Source organism: Poecile atricapillus, chromosome 1 (genome assembly GCF_030490865.1).
Source record: "Poecile atricapillus isolate bPoeAtr1 chromosome 1, bPoeAtr1.hap1, whole genome shotgun sequence".
NCBI lineage: Eukaryota > Metazoa > Chordata > Aves > Passeriformes > Paridae > Poecile > Poecile atricapillus.
In genome coordinates, this window is record NC_081249.1 from 13,364,585 (window position 1) to 13,385,137 (window position 20,553).

At 43.7% G+C, this 20,553-nt stretch overlaps 1 protein-coding gene across 3 annotated transcripts in view; it reads left to right on the plus strand.

Moving 5' to 3' along the window:
• Nucleotides 1-16,108, plus strand: part of PCYT1B (phosphate cytidylyltransferase 1B, choline) — a 31,898-nt gene extending 15,790 nt beyond the window's left edge. For 2 of the 3 annotated variants that reach the window (XM_058829982.1, XM_058829984.1), the window contains 5 exons: nucleotides 1,426-1,577; nucleotides 2,500-2,578; nucleotides 5,661-5,803; nucleotides 7,950-8,138; nucleotides 13,206-16,108. In XM_058829982.1, the coding sequence (XP_058685965.1) occupies nucleotides 1,426-1,577; nucleotides 2,500-2,578; nucleotides 5,661-5,803; nucleotides 7,950-8,138; nucleotides 13,206-13,412 (770 nt within the window). In that variant the 3' untranslated portion in view covers nucleotides 13,413-16,108. Of the gene's footprint in view, nucleotides 1-1,425; nucleotides 1,578-2,499; nucleotides 2,579-5,660; nucleotides 5,804-7,949; nucleotides 8,139-12,337; nucleotides 12,647-13,205 lie in introns of those variants that run through there. The other variant, XM_058829983.1, reaches the window with a different exon arrangement.
• Nucleotides 16,109-20,553: the final 4,445 nt, after the last annotated feature.

The following is a 20,553-nucleotide window of genomic DNA, read 5'->3' on the forward strand; positions in this document are numbered from 1 at the left end:
CATCAAAACTGACAAAATGGGACAGACCAGCATTTTGCTTGCTGAAATTCATACGTATGTTATTATCTGCCTTTAAATTTTGCACAAGCTTCAGGGCCATCTAAGCCTTTCTACATTTTTCCTACTTTGAAAGTCCTTAATGACCATCACAGCAAGAACATCCATTTCAGAACTCAAAAAAGACTGCATCTTTGTCGGCACCTTGCCTGATAGGTTGATGTTTTCAATTTAGAAAGAAGCAGCAGCTGTAGGGCTGCTCTTACACTTCACTGCGGCACTGGTAATGTTGCATTTATCATTTGTCAAGTACATTTACAGACAAAGATCCAAAGGCACAGGTTTGACCTGTGGTGAAGGACAACCACTAGTAACACAGCTATAAATGGGTATCACATTATTCCATGTGGGGTGTCAAATGACTGTTGTAGCTGTAATGTTGGACAGAGATGATTGTGGAGAAGGTCACTGGTTTTAACACAATGTTATGTGGGTAGAAAGATAATACCTAACCTTTACAGTCCTCTGGTAATGTGGTTGTTCCTGCCCCTCATTTTAAAAGCAATGTGACAAAGTGTTGGTACATCCAGAGTTAAATATGCATGATTTCTGGACCTTTAACTCTGCTCATTTCAGTAAAGCATATGGCTTCTCCGAGTGCTTTCCTTGGGGCTTTCTTCAGCAACTTTCCATTTGAACATGGCATAAGCCTTACTTCTCTTTCTGTAAAACCTGCTGAACTCAAAGCTAAGCTTGGAGACAGATTCCTACAAAGTTTTCTATGACTTGTTTTTCTTTAGGGTTTATTTAATGAGAAACTGTCCCACTGTGATTTTGAGCTTTGTTGGCAAATTCACTTTTTAGAGTGTTGTTTACATAAAAATAAAAAGCAGGAAATTGCCGACAGGAAATGGAGGCCCAGAGGGGCTGAGGGGTCTTCATCTTTGGAAACCCAACTGGACATGGCCCTGAGGAACCTGCATTTGACTTCTGGGAGCAGGTGATGTCAACTGGTTTTCCTGCCTCTACCATTTTGTGATACCTGAATTTAGTGAATACTCTCTGATTGTCCAAGCTGTGTTCTTTGATTGGTTTCAAAGCATTGGCCATCACACCTGAAGTATCACAGCCCATGAAATACCCATTTAAGAGGGGCTTGGTTTACCTTAGCACGTAAAGGATACCACCTGAGGTGTCTTACAATATCCTACTTGGCCTGTGGCTGCAGCTCCAGAAAGAGAAGGTTCTCTTGTTATTACAGAGCTGTATCTGCCAACTCCAAGCAGATCTTTTAGATGCCCTGGAACACCCCAAAAATTGCTAAGCTAATCATTAAGTGCTTGATGGATATATCTAGGAATTATCAACTCCTGGTCATGCTAATTTTACTGAATGTGGAACCATTTTGCTCATACTTCTATGTTTTAGTTTGCAGTGATGATTTAACTCATAAATTCAAAGGCTTCACTGTGATGAATGAAACTGAGCGATATGAAGCCCTCAGACACTGTCGCTATGTGGATGAGGTCATCAGAGATGCACCCTGGACACTGACACCTGAGTTCCTTGAAAAACATAAGGTACATTTCTCCCCTTATCTCTCCCTTCCCCTTTGCAGACCAACAGTTGGGAATGAGCAAATCTGAAATTCTGTTAGGTGGAGCAAATTATTTAATTCGGTGAATTCCAGTCACTGAAATTAGGTGCATAGCATTCCTTACCTCCATCTCTGTCAGAAAACATACTTATTTTGCCTTTTTTTCTCAGTATGCTGAGATGATTACTCTGCTGGGATTTTTGAAGGGTAAGATAACACTGAAAAAATTACTGATAAATTGACTTTTAGAAAAGGAGATGGTATACCAGTAAAGTTGTCATCTAGTGACTGAAGTCCTGAATTAAAGGCATGTTTCTTATTAATGGCAACAGGTGTAATATGTAAAAATACTATGTGCTCTCTAAAAGTCAGGACAGTGTTTTACCTGCCATTGATTGCCTTGCAACACATATGGATCTTAACAAAAGCATAATGAAGTAGGATGTATTTTAGTGTCTGCATCACTGAGTGACAAAATGACAGCATGACAGTACTAGGTATACATGTATATATGTATATATGCACAGCCCTAAGGACCCAAAATAAATTATCCTGCCTCCATGGTTTTGAAAGCCAAGGCTTCACCACTTGCTTTTGCAGTAGGAATAAAAACAGGAATGGGTTTTCTACTACATTTCACAGTGAGCCAGTCAGAGTGATGTGGTAGCGGCAGTGCTTTTGGAAAGAAGACTTCTGTTTTATCATAATTGATCATACAACACAGCAGTTGCAGGCCCAAATCTAAAGCAATCACCTAGTACAATACACTAGGTGATTGCTTTAGGATGAGAATGTGAAAAGCAAGTTAGCTGAAGTCAAGAAAAGGGATAACTCACCATAACAGTCCCCCAGTGGACCAAAAATTGGTGATGGTGGGATGTGATTCTTCTTCTGTTCACTGGCAGATTGACTTCGTAGCACATGATGACATCCCGTACTCTTCCGCTGGATCGGATGATGTATACAAACACATAAAGGAGGCAGGTAAGGGCAACTTTACATTTTTAGCATCTTCCTTTTCAGCCTCAGCTCAAATTCTTTTATTGCCTTTTAACCACAACTGCTGGTAGAGAAGCAATAGAGATATCACATTGTCTTATATCCTAATGGTAGGTACTGCTGACATGAACAGAAAGAAAACCTCCAAGGACATCCTTGGCTGAATTCCAGCCATTCAGATCTAGCACAAAATAGTCCCATCTGCATTTTTAAAACAATTTTATAGTGCTTGACTAAGACTTTTGAATGGATGAAAATGACTTCAGTTCCCATAGCAGCCCCGACAACTTTAGTCTGTTTTTGATAACCATGAGCTGATACCTCCTTGACACATCCCAATCCTGAATATGGGCAAGCAGAGGCAACCTTTTGGAGCTATTAGGATCCACTTGCACTGAGGGTTCTTTTAATTACACTGGCAGAGGGTTTAAATCAGTATCAGAGTAATTAATTTGCCATGACTGTTTTGTAGTTTGGTTGACTACCATAATACACTGAACATGAAGATGCTGAACTCATGAAGAATTTGTGTTTTTTCAGTTCAAGGAAGATTAATTAAATTTGAGGAGATAACATTAAGCCACTATTTGCCAGTAGTAGCTATCGTAATACAGTGAACAGTGCAAGGAAGAGGAACAAATCACATCCTTCTGCTGCTGCTCCCTGGAGATACTGCTTTGAACTCTGGCAAATCCAGCCTCTCTGTTCTGCATAAACATGTATATGTTTATGCAGAACAATCTGTCTGATGATCTGATGTCTGATCTGTCCAGAGCAATCTGTCTGATGGCAATATGCCATGCAAAGTGACCTTCTCAAACTATGCAATGACAGTTACAGACCAGGTATTGACCTAAGCTGAAGGAATAAGCTTTTTATAGCAGCAGTTCTTGATCTTTTTCCACTTGTGAACCTCCCTGTGGTATCAGACTCACAACCCTCCTTTGGGAATGATTGTTCTATAGTTTCAGAGCCAACGCCAGCTTCCTTCAGTAGGCAGTGAAAAAAGGCCCCTCTGGTACGAATGGGTCACCAAGGGACATACTGCACACATGCTGGACAGGCAGCTATTTTGCTTTTCTTCTGTAAGGTGCTGAGTGCACAGGGCAACATGACAGGAGCTCTTGGTGTCACTGGATCATTACCAGACTTGGTGTGAGAATGCCCAAACTTGGCACACCTCTCTCTGCTGTCGTTGAGCACAGGCACCATGCACACACGACCCAGTGAGAAGCTCAAACTTTGCAGAAGAGAATACGGACTTGCAGCTTCAGGGACTTGTGTTCCGTTGTGTCTGTCAACACGAGATACCAGGGAAGCATCTTGAGTCTTGTATGGCTAAATTTTCTACATATAAACTGGGAATAATGTTAACTTATTTGTGATGAGTTTTGAGATCTAGTGCTGTAATAGTCCCTAATGCTCCAGTCCAGAGTAACGTTATTGCAATAATTAATTTCCCCTTTCTCCTAGGGGTTTAGTTTTAAATAGACCAGTGCTATTGATGCATTTGCACATTTTTCCATAGTTCCAGTACTCTCATTTTCCCACATCAGATTGTTGGAGAGCAGAAAAGCAGATGGGAACCAGGGAGCTCCTTGAGTAGATTCTCATGGGTTCGCAATTCCCAACTACCTTCTGTGGATGGGAGGGCATATGGGCAATGGTGAGCTGTGTAACAGTACACTGACTAAAACTGTGCTCATCTATGAACAATTAGCTTGGAAAACATGGATCAGTCCATCACACAAAGCACATGAAAGGAAAATCAGTGACTAAGGGTCATGTCCACCTACAGTTCCACAAACGGCTTAACAAAGCTGGGGTTTGGATTTTGTCCATCTATTCTTTTAACTCCTATCTGTAAAGGTTTCTGGTTCAAAATGGGTTTCACTGCTTCCAGAAATAGTTTCCTAAGTGACTGCTGCAAGCCTGAAAAACAGCGATCAAGGAAACATGTCTGCTCATGATTAAAGTAATCTATTTTTCTAGCAGAGTATTAATTAGAGATCAGAAAGAAAAAATATCACATAGCATTTAGTCACAAGAGGCTGTTAAGCTTCTTGATTCCTTCCCTGAGTCTTTTTCCAACCTGTAAAATTAGGTACCTACGTTTGCTTAAAGTGAACGTGAGGATTAATTTGCCAAGAGTTATTACACTGTTTTAAGACAAAACATTACTTTCTTTTCCCAAACCATCTCCAGTCTTCTCTCTTTCATCAGCAGTTTCATGTTGCCATTACATATAAGTGAGAGTAGTAATTTTTTGGTAGCCCTGAATAACTACTAAACCAAGGTGTGCCTGCACTGTGCTACTATTGCATTTGTGAATTGCGTTAACAGTTCAAGTGCTCGTGCCTTGGTGAGGAGCAATTAGAAAGCCACATATGTCTCAATTGTGTTGAGGAAAATACAAGCAGTATTGATAAATTAGCAAGTTTTCTTGGGGACTGATTTGTCAAAGTAGGAAGGATGGTCACGCAGCCACTGGCATGACTGGATGGATGTGAAACACTACCATTTCACTTCATCTTCCTGTTATAAACCACTGGCAACTCCAGGGTGTTTTCCAGTTACTGTAATGCATCTTTTTCCTGGCTTTTGTCAAGGCCAGAGGCTGGTCTGTTCTAGTTAGCAGAACAGAGACTGTCAGATGGTGCAGCACAGGAGTGGAAATAAAGGAGAGCAGCAAACCTCCCCGCTCCTTTATATAACATTAAATAAGGGCTGTGCGTATGGAAAGAACTGCTCAGTGAATTGGCTGCAGGTGTGAAGCTTGGCCTTCCTGGATCAGGAGCCCCTGCCAGTCTAATAACTTTCACATCACAGCTGACACTGTACAAAGGGCAATTTTTAGTCTTTCTAAAGACTTGAGAAAAAAGCAAGTAGTATAACGACCTTGCCTTCCCCAAACTCACAGAAACAACAGGAGAGAACTAGGAATAAGGCAGAATTGCAAGCTTCTTACCTTTGTCAGGCATTTTTTGTGTTCATGCTCAGCTATCTGCCGCAGTGCCTGGTCCTGCCAAGCTTTATCAAGCAGGCTTTCTTTTCCCATTTTGCTCAGGAATGTTTGTACCTACGCAGAGAACCGAAGGTATCTCCACATCAGATATCATCACACGGATCGTCCGGGACTACGACGTGTATGCCCGACGCAACCTCCAGCGAGGATACACCGCCAAAGAGCTGAATGTCAGTTTTATAAATGTGAGTACTCTGATCCACATTTGCTCCTCAAACACTCTCCTAGTATCCTGAATGTAAAGTTCCTCCTGCTGTTTTTAAAATAGCTGGAAAGAACTTAATTTAAAAGAAGCTGGTAAGCTGAGGATAGTTTTAATTGCTCCTATTAATTAGCAGCTTCATTTCCATCTTACACTTCTAACAAAAATGCTGCTACCTCTTCCTCCTTGATCTGTAGGTGACAATGACACACTAGGATGGAGCCCACCCTCCCACCAGAGACTGCTCAACCATTCACCCAACACACAATCTCTTTCTTTATTCCTATTCCAAGAAGGCAGCCCAGAGAGCATGGATTTTGAGATCCAAAGTTTTTCCAATGTGATAGAATTAAAAAAAAAAAACAACAAAAAAAACAAAACACAAAACCACAAAAACCCCCAAAACCCTAACAAAGCCAGTCACAGAGCAGTGAGATTACTAGGAAAAGCTAAAATGGTTTTCAAAAGACAAGGAAGTATGCTTGGGAGCTGGTACATAAATGATGCTGCTGTAGAGCTCAGAAGCCACAATGGCAAGAGTGTCATGTGAAAGGATAGCTCAGATTATTCATCTTCCATATACTGACCTGCCTCTCCAATGAGGAATAAACACTATGGAAATTAGACTTTATCGTCCTTCATTTTCTGTTTCAAGTCTTGATTTAAAACCTCAAGCTAACCCACAAAACTGAAGCCTCTGTTGTGACTAAGATGGCTCACAGCAGGACTTCTCACCTCCTTCCCTGGAGCTTGGAAGCCCCCTTGTGAAGGACTGAATTGTGTAATTTCATTAGAGTTTCTCTTTCTTATCTTGAAGTCTGGCAGATAAACCCCAGATCACAGGGCATAAATATTTATTTCACTGTGCTTTTTTTTTTAAGTCTTCTACACCTTTAATAAAAATCCTGCTTGTAAGTACTCCATCCAGAAGGATCACTGTTGCAAATATCCATTAAAATAAGGCATTCTGGATGCTTGGAGATCCTCAAATTTAGCAGCTGTGAGGTTAAGATACTGTTGCATAAGTTATGCTTGCCCCCATCTCAGACACTGATGTCTCTCCAAGAACCTCCTAACATCTGATTGTTTAGCTTACAGTAATTGAAATGCAGAAATACTGATTTGCACCAGAGACTGTTTGTCTCAAAATTAAATCCCCAGAATTTCACAAGAGCACTGGTTTCCTCATTAAAGGGCTGATCACCCTTTAGGTACAGAGGGAGTTTGGTTTCTTTGGACCTCGGGGATTTAGTTTGTGCTTGTGGCTTGCAAAGACAGTACTTTTAGTGATTTGTGAGCTAGAATAAACCCCACTTCAGTGCTTGTTTTTAAAGTAAATTCAAGTGGCCATTAAATGGAGTTAACAGAAAATTAAAAGCCAGTAGTGATCTGTGCTTCTACACAGACCACCACACTTTCAAGAGCACAGGCTTGCTTATTTGCTTGCACCAAAAATTTGTGGAGCACCCAAGCATTTCAATACAAAAGCTCTTTAATGCTGAAGTATTTCAGAAGCTTTTGCCAGAAGCTCCCTAATACTCTTCTTCTCTCTCTCTTTTTCTGTGCAGCTTAGCAATTAGGAGTTGTTCTCTTTTCTGTGAAGTTTGCTGGTCGCGAGCCACTGGCCTACACACATCTGTGTTGCAGCCAGAAGCTCCTGTATTATCCAGGCTCAGAACTGATGAGAGTTTTCCCTCTGCTCTGCAGAAATCCACCCAAATAAACATTTTGGTCCAAGTTAATACCCAGGCTGTCAAGTCAGCAGCATTTGCTAGGAAACATAGGGAGATTTGCCTTTTGCCTACTGTTAAGTTTGAGCTATTAATTTCTCACTCCTATCCTTTACAAGATTCATATCAGTTTCAAAGGGCATTCAGTTTGAAAATACAGAAAGATTCATGTAGAGGATTAAAACACAGTAATCACACAAGACATCTTTTCAATATGTACCTTCTGCACTTCATTCCACAAATGTTCAACTTGCATTTATAAAAATAATGTGGGAATAGCTAACCAAGGTCATATGCATTAGGATGTATTAATGCAAATTTTTTTTCTTCTTCTCAACTGTCTGTGGCTAATTATTTCCAAGGTTTTTTTATTAATCTTTGATCACGCTTTTAAAACAGGAGAAGAAATACCGCTTTCAAAACCAAGTGGACAAAATGAAAGAAAAAGTCAAGAATGTGGAGGAAAAGTCAAAAGAATTTGTTTACAAGGTGGAAGAGAAGAGCCATGACCTCATTCAGAAATGGGAAGAAAAGTCCAGGGAATTTATTGGCAACTTTTTAGAGCTGTTTGGACCTGACGGAGCTTGGGTAGGTATTCTGCCATCCCAGGAAATCTGAGTGTTCTTATTTCTTCTCTCTAACACAGGTCAAGAGCAGATACTTCTGCTGCAGTCTTTGTCTCGAAAGCCAGCACAGCAGGATAATGGCAAACCTGGCTGCTGACGTTACTAATACATACCGATACTGCAACAGAAGGATTTGCTGCTTCTGGCTCTTGCTTGCTTGGGATAATACCTGTATTTTGTGAAGGTGTGATGGTGAACATAATACTGCATTCAGAAGAGCTGCATCACAGCACCACACAGGCAAACAGGCCATTACAGTCTATTGGCCCCATTAGCATTAAGTGCAACACTCTGACATCAGAGATATACACTGGAAGTAGTGAGGAAAAACAGGACCATTGAAAAGGTTTTCAGTATTTCTCTTCATGGTCTGTATTCAGCAGTAGAAGATTATAATTTTCTAACTTCAGAAACTACTGATATAAAGTTACAAGAAATTATTTTACATGTCAGGTTCAGGCTCATCTAACTGACAGCAGGGAAGGCTCAGGTGGGACTGAAGCACTTGCAAAGTTCTCCTTGGTATGTGCTAGCTTCAGAGAGCCATTTACTAAAGGTCCACAAGTGCCTTGTAAAGTTCAGAATCTGCAACAGCATCTTTCTGGAGAGAAATCTGCTCAAACTAAACCCATGCACTGAGTGGTGAGTTGGTGACACTTCAGAGCCCCAGAAGAGTCCTGGCCCACATCAGTCAGTTCTGATAGCTTCAGAACTGTCAAACCTCAAGAAGCTTTGTTTGCTTGTATGACTTTGCTTTGCTGCACTGAAACTGTAACAAAGCTTAAATTGAATGTAGAATTTATCTGTGTTGTGGTGAAAGCCCACAAAGATGGGGGCACCTTCAGTGGAGGCACCATCTCAGACATGCTGCTCTGGTTGCAAACTCTGAAAAAGGCACCTTCTGTTGCAAGGAACTCAGCAGATAATTTTTTGGAAACAAACACATAGGAAGAGTTTCAGAGCTTTTGTGAATTAAGTAGCTCACATCAGTGCTGTGTCTCAGTGCTACCAAGTCATGCAGTGCCTGCCTCTTACTGGCATTCTCATCTTTGCACTGACTTGCCATGTTGATTACCACTCAGTTCAGAAAAACCTAAAATTAGGTTGTAAAAGCTTCAAAACAGAGACTGTGTCATCTTACAGCTACTTCTGTCCATGCAAAGGCAGTGGTCACTGAACAACACAGGCCCCAGCCACATGAACAATGAGCTTATTTAACAGTTTGTTCATTGACACTGTCATGTTCCTGGGGGAGGGCAAGAAGGTAACTCTTCTGATGAAATGCCCAGGTTTACCTGCATTGTCTACATCCACATGAAGTTTCCTCTGTGAGTTGTTGCCCACAGAGCTTGGTGTTCCCTATGTGGGATGGTCCTTCAGCCATATGTGCTGAATAACTAAAGGTGATGCTAACAGAGCATGAGATACCCACAGGGCACGAGATGACTTTAGCTGTGCAGAGAGAGGAAAAGAATTCAAAAGCATTGATCCTGTTTCCTGGCTCTACCCACTTCAACACTGCACAGTAATGACATTTTTAAAAACCTTTGCTGATAAAACATTTTACCAAATTCAGTTAAGGAAAAGGTGCTCTGCAAAGGTCTTTTAAAATCTAGAAACTTGTTTCCTGAGTAGGTGTTTGACCACAGAGTAGGAAGTCTGGTGCAATCACAGGGACCTTTGCTAAGAACAAGAGTGAAATCTCTTCACAGTGTTGTAGGAAAAGCATCAGTGACAGCAAGCTGAGAGGTGGTGTAGCTTTTTTAAAATCAGTTTGAGCCTTGGCAACAGGAAAGACTTTTAAAATAATGATAACTTACTATTAGTGTCAAAACTGTTATTAATGTTAATTTGCCTTATCACTGTTAGGTAGAAGTTGCTTTTAATGTTGACATTAAAAGTACAGGAATCGTTATGGGCATGCTGGATTCCTAGATCAGTAATTTGCATGCCATTAATATGCTATTATTATTTCACAAATAATTATTATAATATACTTTATGCTAGCATCAATTTTCTAAAAGTAAGGGCTATGTAACCCACAAAAAAAAGTCTGTCTGTGAAAGAGGTCAAAATGTCAGTTTTCAAATGTCTAGCTGTCTGTAATTCATGGGCAATTTTGCCCACCTGTGCAATCCCCTTGTGCATATGCTTCCTACAAGAGAGTCACAGAGAGGTCAGAAACAATGATTAGTGTGGCATGAAACTTTCCTGTGATGTGAGACACAGCCTGGCACGCAGGGCTTAATGGCAGAGACACCACTCCAGGGTGCAGGTGTCCATTCCAGCTCCTCTCAGACACAAGCAGGTGCCTACAGCTGAGGTCAGGGGCGAGAAAGCACAGCTCGTAGGGCAGAGTTTCTGTGCCAGTCTCTCTCAGAAATGTCCCTTCAGATGAGGTGTCCCTTCAAGGGTCTGGCTTCCCCCTGCGCAACACACAGAGGCACTTGGGGAGGGTTGCCTTCCAGACAGCTGAATCACCTCAGACATCTGAGGTGGGGCTCAGAGAAGACAGGTTGCAACTGGAACCTGGGAGATGGTATTTAAGCCACACCACGTGTCTGCAGCCTGGACCTAAAATGGCCTTGGAATAATGAGCAGCTCAAAAGCAGAAGCCTTCTCTAATAGCCGGCACTTGCTTTGTAAAGCAAAGGGGCATCAACATACAGGCAATAAAATTCAGAAACAGGCAAAATATTTTTTTCCCAGTAGCAAGTTTGCCTAAAAACAAACCCTAAACTGGTTGGGTGTACCTGAACTTGCTTGAATCAAAGCTTTGAAATTACTTCCCTACCTCTGGTAAAGGACAGCAGTGCATCCAGCCTTGTCTAACACTCCAGTACTCCAAGGAAGTCATTAACACTTGTTCTTCAGCACCCAATGGCCCAAGGAGCTCCTTGCCTGCAAAGGGCATGGCTGTCTGGCACTGCTAGGGCACAGCTGGAGGGAAAGAGGTGTTTTGAGGCAGGTGAATGACACCACCTCCGTCTCCTGCAGAGCTGTGGTTTTAGCTAGCAGCCTGGTGGTTCCAGCACTAAGGCAGGAGGCGACATGGAGGGGCTGGGTGCTTGCCCTGCTGAAGGTGTGAGTATCCGTTTGTTCAAGCAACAAACTCTTCACTGAAGGCCTGGGAAGCAGGTGTCCTACAGCCTTGCTGAGGGACTTAACAGGAATGTGGGATTCCCCTTCCCATCCCTGACTTCCTGAGACTAAGGCACAGTCCAATATTCCCTGCTACATGGGATGGTGCAGGCCAAGCCAGGCTGGGATGTCTTCCAGCACTGCTACCACACCACCACAAAGCACCCCTGTGTCACGGAGTTGTTTGAAGTAACAGAAGGAAGTCAAAGTTTTTTGATTGGCTAGGAAAAAGATATTTCATATCAAACATGTTTTGGTTTTTTTTTGTTGGGGATTATCTTCAGTGAGAGGGTGAAACAAGCCAACAGAACAAAGAGAAATTTTGCACCCCTACCACTGAATTGCAAACAGGCTATGGGGCTTTTCCAGCCATAGTGACATCCTTGCAGCTCTCAGCTGCAGAAATCTTCCACCATCTGAATGCTTTCTGGCACCATTTATCAGGAGCAACCACCATCTGCTAACTATTGAGATTTTTAGGAAGTCTTGACTAATTTGGACCTAGCAGTAATGCAGGGGTAGGTTACACACCATCGGGTTTTATGCATGAGAGCCTTGGTAAGTGTAGCTCCAGGCAGGAACTGTTCTGCCATTCCACACTGCGGCAACATCCAGGCTCTAAAACTAAGTCAATAAAGGCAAATGTGATGAAGATGTAAATTAGGAGAGGGAGCTCACAGAGGAACAGCTAAGTTACGTATTTGTGCTTGATTTTTAAGCCCTGGGATTTAGCAAACACCCAGAAACCCGAGGGGGAAACAAACATCTATTTGCCTCTCCACTGGCAGGGAATACTGAGCTTCAGAGAGGAGGAGAAAGAGCAACATAGGCAGCCAGGTACTCTGTGTCAGCACAGACCACAGCCACTGCAGAGGGAAGGGAAATACAAACAAGATGAAAACTTATCTGAGATCAAGTTTGCAGTTGCCCGAACAGGCAAACCCATATATTCTGCACAAGTATTTTCCTCTCAGACCTGAGTGGTAACGTAACTTTGTTGGGGCTGGATCTTCCTTTCAGCCAAGGATCACCTGTGACTCGACTGCCAGTTCTTCAGCCAAGGTTGAGGTTTCTTGCTCCCCATCCCCAGAAGGAGCATCAGGGCACTCGGATTTGGTATTTTCCATGTGAAGCCTACAGCAGCTGCACAGCACATACCACGTCTTCCATAACCCAGTGTGACGCAAGGCCACATTGCTGCTAATGAGTAGAGGCACTTGCCTTAGTGTAGCAGATTGCTTGACTGCAGAAGTGTCTCTTCCACCCTACCAGCTCTGGCAGGCCTCCACTCAGCTTTACAAAGCAAAAGTGACAATAAAGCTCCAAGCAGAACATAGAGCCTGCAAGTGTTTTCTCTTTTCAACAAACACCTGAATTCTGACATGCCCACCCTCAATTTATGGGTTTGGGTCGAGCCTGTTCCAGGGACCTGGGGAAGTGGCTGCCAGTATTTGGCAGGCACCAGGCTGTCTCCCTTGAGAAGGGATAGAGGGATAAAGTCTGGGAAAGCCAGGAAGCTCAGGAGGAGAGGGGTGGTCCTTCCCAACATTCTAGAAGGAAAAGGTTGTGGGAACTAGGAATGTTAGGTGTTCAGGCGGAAAACCAGCCTTTGGAGACAAGAGTGTGACCAACACATACAAAATCCACAAAGGGAGTCCCCGTGTGTGGCTCAGGCCAGTACACATGGCGTTCTCATGAGGTGGCCCGGCTGACGTAAAAAATGCATGCAAGGACCAGGTTATCATGAGCACAGCAGAGGCAAACCAGCCGTGCTCCAGGCTCTGTCTCTCTGCTTTCTCCCCAGTGAGAGGCACAGTGCAACCCCTGCCTGCCCACAGCCTTCCCCTGTGCACTACTCAAAGAGCATCTTTTCACTTTGCTTTTGCAGAAGCAGATGTTCCAGGAACGAAGCGGCCGAATGCTCCAGGCTTTTTCTCCCCGGCAGAGCCCAAACAGCAGTCCTACGCGAGGCCGCTCTCCATCCCGTTCTCCATCTCCACCCTGGGTCATCAATAAGACCTCCCCTCCCTCTTCTCCAAAAGCTGCCTCTGCCTCCCTCAGCAGCATGAGCGAGGGAGACGAGGATGAAAAATAAAATACCTATTTTTTTAACCATGAGACAGAAGAACAAGCTATGAACTCAACCACTGGATGGGGAGAAGCGTGAGGAACACCAGGGGTATCTCTGACAGCAGGGATGGTGCTCTGGGAGCTGTCAAAAATGAACTGGAGCACAGCAAGGGAGATCTCAGGAAGAGCTTATCCCATTCCCACTCCCTCACAGTGCTGGAAGGCCCAGCCAGCAGCACTTGCCAGGCACAGCCCCAGGGACTGACAGAAAAACACACTCGTGCAAGTTCCTGCCCCTGCCTTGCTGCTTTCCAGCTGCTGCTCCAGGCCAGGCCCAGGGGAGCTCCGCACCGAGGGCGGCTGGCAAGAGGAGCCCAGCTGGCTCCTGATCCAGACCCAGCACACAGGGAAGTGCTGCCTGCAGCTTGCAGAGAGAGAAGATGCAGTTGTACCCTGCTGACCTTGAACATCTCTGGCACGTGAAGGAATGGCACTGCTGCAGCAAATACGTTGAGAAATGGGGGATAAAGTTGGGGTTTTTTTTCCTTTTGAATAACATCTGCCTCAGAGCCCAAATCATGCACTGAAATGAAGAGCTCTCCAGGCAAGTTGGTGGAAATACATTTAACATATTCAGTGCTGCTTGTTGCCCAAGCCTCTGTGTGGGGTGTACGTAAAGAGTTGAGCTTTTTGCTTTATCAAATCACTCTCCATGTTCCTAGTGCCTGAACAGCTGCCTGATCACTTCTGGTTTTCTCCCTGGCTTTGCACTTGGAAGGCAAGAAAGTAAATGAAAAGACAACTGGAATGTGGTGGTCTAGGAAATAAGACAGTTTGAAGGTGCTGATTGTTTTTACTGATGAATTATAAAAATATCCCAAGGCCTTGGAACATGGCCTCCTAGGAAAACCTGCTGCTCCCAGCTATGTATCAGCAAATGACAAGCAAACAATGCTGTTGTCACATGGTACTCAGCCAGTTAAACAAACTTATCATCAAACTCTAAACTGACACACTGCCCCTGCAGAGGATCCCAAGGCTATTCCTCTACACTAACATGGAGGGGGAAAAAAAGGAAAAAACCAAACTGTTTGAACAGGTTTAGGCACAACTATTTTCTTTCTCCATCCATGACACCTGTACAGCCCAAGCAGAGATACAGAGGGTAGCACAGGTGAAGCTCTCCCCTCAATGCTGATCTTCCTAGTTGGCAAAGCCAGTCCTGCCTGACATTTGGTTCCATGTTCAGTCCCTCAGCTGGCACCTGCTGAGATGGCTGCAGGAGCTGGCAGGATTCCTGAGCCCTGGGGCTGCTCTGCCTCACAGCTGCAGGAAACCCCCAGCACTGTGGCAGGGCTGTGCCACTGATGCCATTTGGCTCGCAAGCTTGCCTGGCACAGCTGCCTCAGCACACTGGCATGCTTGAGGCTCTCCAGCCCAGCAGCAGTTTTGGTGCCAGGCCAGCAGGTAAAGGCTGCCACTGCCCCTGTCTCACAGGCAGCCTGCTGGGCACAGCCTTGGACAGCACGGGAAGGGAGCTGCAGCTGCCTGGAATTGTAAACCCACCAGGACACGCTGGCTGCTGTGGGCAGCACCAGTCAGCACTTGCTGGTTCCCTGCACAGGCAGCACAAGAAATACTGGAGGAAGGAGGGCTCCATGACAGTGCTGGAAAAAAACCGAGGGACCAACCAAGATGCCCAAGAAGCACGTGGAGTGGTTGTGCTTGCTGGCAGCAAGCTGTACTTACCTCGCTGAGTGACCTGGTAGGCAGACTCCTTTCCAGAAACCCTTCTGGGCAAGTAAATTACAGACCTTGGTACCAGGTACCCACACTCTGCTCACTCCCTAGTGCTTTCATCCCTCCTCCACTACCAGGTAACAGATTTTTCTTTGGGAACATTCTGCCAGACACCTCTCAGAGTACCACAAGATCAAGTATGCAGCATCTCATACTTTGTCCTCTGGAGTCAAACTAGTTCCTTCACAGAGCTTTGCAAAAATAGATGAGCAGGAAATAGGGTGGAATGTGCAAAGGGACAGCTACAGCTACTTCAGCTGCCGCCAGCTGTGTGCCTGATGGGACGATGCAATTAAGACCTTTCTCAGCCTTAGGCAACCTGTTACTGTAATTTCATACCTGGGATGCACTTGATAGTTTTTCTGATCTTTTGCAAGTCTTAAGTCTTCCCATCACAAACCACTCCACCACCACAGGAACTGCCTGCTTCTACTGGTGCTGTTGATAGACGAGCCATGTCCAAATGCAATGGAGGTGGGCAAGGATTTGTTGTTCTTGGCTTTTACCATTTTTCTTTTGTCCATTTTACTTTCCTAGCCGTTACTGTTCAGCAGCCCTTGCTCAGTGGTTTGAGTGGAGACAGCACCATGACTTGTAAATGGTAACTAGAGAAAAACTCACCAGTGACCTGTTCTTAACAGAAGATGTTTCTCAGGGTCACAGGTGGCTACCCAGCAACAAAGCCATATTCTGTACTAGGTATCTTGTTTCCATTTAGGATATCACTAAGCTGAAGCCTTTGCCCTGCTGGTACATTCATGTGCTGTCTCCAGCAAACCAGAATCTTACGGTGTCTGGACACGTGGAAGGCAATTTTGCACTTCTGAGTCATGGTTGGGTTTTCCTTTTCACAAGTGTTGCTTTAATTCAGTCCTATTTATCAGCCAAGCTCCACATGAACAATAAAGTGTATGACAGACACAGCTGCCTCTCCCCTTCATTTTACAGAATCTTTGAACACATGAACACAACCTGCAGAGGAAACCCCACTGATAGTACAGTGCCTGTCATCCGCATCCTTGCTAGCCCAGGGCTTTACACCCCCACAAAGCCTTGAGAGCAGCTCTGCCAACATGCCCAAAATGTTGCTGCTTGAGTTCTGCTGCTCTCTGCACAAAGAGAATCACCTCTCCTTGCCTTTACCTTGCCACCAGAAAAATGTGGGTGAAGGTGGGGAAGTGCTGTCCCAGCAGGAAAGGTGCAACATTAGACATCAGCAAGTCTGATACCTTCTTTACCCTGTCCCAGCACAGTGGAATCAGGAGCCACTATTTAAATTCTTACTTCAAAGTGGAAAAAAGAAACAGTGCTTTTGCAGCCATTCTGGTTCCACTGCTAAAAATGATCCCAGCAGCAACTGAGTTGCTCTTGTGGGTGACAAGATGATGTATGGCTGTGCCAGATGGAAAACTGCAGCAGCAAACATGAGCCACATGGACAAATCCTGACACTGGCTTTTGGACTTGACTCTTCCTTGAACCAAGTCAGTCTGGTATACGAATATTCCTGCTTTGCTCTTTCCCATTTGTCCTTTCTGTAAGAAGTCAGTACCTGCAGCAGCTCTAAAGACTATTTATTCAACAGTCCTGCCTCAGGCATGGAGAAGCTGAAACAGCAAGTGGAGGTTCAGGACTTCTTAGCCCAAATATTTTTAATTACAGAATAAGCAAATTTCAAAGTCACTTAGCATAGGACAGAAACTATTTAATGGCACAGAGTCCGCACCAAAACACTCCCAGAAAATACAAGGTTACCTGTATCACCTGAGATGGATTTGGGTCTGTTTTCAGTGGTGCCTTGGTACCACTTGCGAGATACATAAGGAGCATCCCTGGGAGCGAGCTTACAGTGTGCAGCCCAGCCCAGAGGGAACCCTTGTTTTGGTTCATGGCAAACTCCTCAGGAACAAGGCAGCCCCTGAACCAACACCAGGCCTGTCAGCTCAGCAGGGTTTGATGCTACAGTAAATTTGCTTGTGTAAGGGTACCAAACCATCATGGAAAGACTCCTATGTGGCAGCACACAACTCCCTGACCTTCTTATAAAACAGAGCTGAAAATGAGGCAGAAAATAGAGCCAGGGCTTTGCCTCTTGCATGGAGATCCTTTCAAGCACCAAACTTCTTAGAATGCCAAACATCTTAAGAACTCCTCTTCTGACTGGATTTTGACAAGAGATTGCTTTCCTCTCAAGCACACACTCACAGGAATTTTCTGCCCTTATCTTTCCCAAGGGAAGGAAGGCTCTTTCCTGGTGTAAGGAAGGGTAGCATTAACATTTCTAATCCAAATGGAAATCAAGGCCACTGCCTCATGGATCTGCCTGAGGGAAGAGGAGACAGATATAGACTGAAATAAAAATAACTGAAAGCCTTTGGACATGCACTTTCAGCATGCTAATAGGGAATGTGCGACTGAAACTCCAACAGAAACTGAGGTGCTTCCCAGGACAAGTGCGTTTGCCAGATCTCCCTGCAGAATGCAGCAGGCGCCCATGGTACAACCAGTTCCTCAAATATGAGACCTGAACACCCCTTCCCCTGCAGTTCTTCATGGCCAGTTCAAACAATTCTTAAACACCTGGTATCTCCATCCCCTTTTAGATACTCTCTCCAACAGCATCAATCCCTGCTTCAACAAGGAATGCAGAACCGCAAGTTCTGAGCCAGGTGAGGCAGTTCTGCCTTTCACACAAATACAACTTAATTTTTTTAATGTTTAATGGGATTAATCAAGACAAAAATTCCATTATCTCAAAACAATTATTCCTGTGCCTAAGCACGTGACAGCAGGAACACTCAAAGGGAAAATACTCCCTGGTGGCACCAACTAGGCTGCATGTGCACATCAAGTCTCACACATATTTCAAATTCTAGAAACAGCTTTCATAGAATGAATTATGTCCTCTTCAGCACATTTTGTGGTATTTTTTTACCGTATTCCTGTGTTTCTCTAATCATATTTCTCTACAAACACTGGTTTTTCATAAAGTGACTGTGAACTGCAAAGGCATCATCTGCTCAGTAAGAGCAGATTAATTATAACCTGCTCTTTACAAGTCACCAGCTCTGATTACCAACAGGGGATGTTATTTTAATGTTCTACACACCATACTGGGCTCCAGCTTTTTCATTTCAAAACTAACACATTAACCAGTAGGGATCCAGTTACTTTCCTACTTGACCGTACTTAAGATAGTTTATATCATCAGTTTAAAAGTTAATGAGCTTCATTTTTACCAGTGTCCTGAGCTTGCACTTCTATGGTATGTCATTAAAAGCCAAATGCCAAAACAAAATAGGAAACTATCCCTTGGGGGAAATTTTCATTTGTTCCACTCATCCCCCCTTGGTTATCTAAAAGGCCTCTTACAAATTAGTGCATTTATATCAGAAAAGAAGCAACCTTTTAAATATTCATATTGTTCACATGCAAACAAAACTGCATGAATCTATATCCTGTGTAAGAACAAAATGCCCCCAGAATAGCTGGTACCAAATTAAATATAATTCAAACAGCACCACAAATCTTGAGTGGCTTGTTTTCATCTCCTTTTTCCTCCTCAAGAGAACCTTTCTTCAAATGACTCCACACCACAAACCTGTATCACAGTCACAGAGAAAACATGAACTGTCAGAAAACACAAGCTCACAGTCTCTATCTTATAAAGAAATGGAAGAAAAAATAATGCTATGAGGTCAAACAGCTCTATTCTGACACCTTTAAACTTCCACTTTGGGAAACCAAATCAGTTTGTCATTAAGAACGTAGAGCTGAACCACACAGGAGCTAATTGAAACCCAGCTATTACGCAAAGAATGGTGGTGGTACCATGCCATCAGTAGAACTGACTCCAGCTGTTCTGACCTGAATGAAACTGCACCCAGAGAACTACCCATGGTATCTTCTTGCATGTTGTATGCAACTGCTTACCAAGAACCCAAAAGTTGAGATTCATTATGTATTTGAGCACTAACAGCAAGACAAAATACATTTCAGAAGACCAGAACAAAGCATAACTCCAGCCTCACCAGTCACAAATGGCTGTCTGTTTTATGCAGGCAGTTTCCAAGTGCTGCATCGGAATGATCACAGACACTGAAGGGACACCCTAATCTGAAAACCAAGAAGGAAGAATTGTTTCTCTGGGGGAAAACAACCTGTAGTGCAACAACAGACAGAAACTACCACAGCTGTGACTCACACCTGGCACACACAGAGGGCCAGGTTCCTTTACCTCAGTGCAAACCTGACCATGCCTCGAGTGTTGGGCCTCCACCACCCCAAGGACCCCATACCAAGCATTCCATGTCTACAAAGAGATTTATTAACCAAAGGGTGAAGAGCCAGCTGGATCAGGCAAGGGAGGTGTTCAGGGGCAGCCGTACACACCCACAAGCCCAAGCCTGCCAGGACAGCTCTCACGGCACAACGTGCAGCATCAGCTTCCACAATCACAAGCATGTTAATGAAACTCCCCTGGAAGCTTCCAAATACTGAAACAGTCAATGTGTGACCTTGAAAACGGGCAGAACTGAAGCTTTCTTCTGAAAATGGTATTTTAAATCAATGTGTTGCAGGGACCTGCACATTTATGAATTTCGAGAAAAGAGTCCACAGTGGCAGATCAAAATGGAAAATCATTTTACAATGCTGAAATGCTGGCTCCAGCTGCACACTGGCAGAAGCACAGTGATGTGCCTGCTGCCTTTGGACTAGGAGACACATGAGGGGAGTAGCCTGAGCTAAAGAAATACAAAAATTAAGCAAGTTGCTAGGGCAGAAAAGGACTTTGGGATTGCTGTGACACTGTTTCTAAATGGCTGCTGCTCTTAGACAGTAGGCATTATTTACTACACTTCATGTAACTCCCAGAGAAGATGGGAGCTTAAGCTTAAAAAGCTTAAAGTAAAAACAGCCCCCGAGTTAGATCATGAATATAAACTGATCTGACATTAAAAAAAGTTTATTTTTTCTTATCAAGCATGCCTGACTTTATATGTCTTACTTAATTTAAAAACTGTCTACTACAAGACTTCTTTCCACTGAAAACAAATTGAAGTACTAAGTCTACAGACATCTAAAAAAGGCATGAATTGTATAACAAGAAACTGATCCCTTATTACAAATTGTTCTCCCACATATGCCTGTGTCCTAAAGCCATAAATCTCCATTATACTGCTGCTGCAACTGTTTGCTTTATCTTCTACAGGCAGCAACTGTCAAATATGCAGTACATGCTGACACATTTTGCAATTTTGAGCTGCTTAATTAGCTCCTCAGCTCCTGTGAATACCCCATCATGGCAAATGGTAAGCAGTGAGAAAGAACAACACACATATTTCTTCTCAGCTGAAGTTTTAAAAT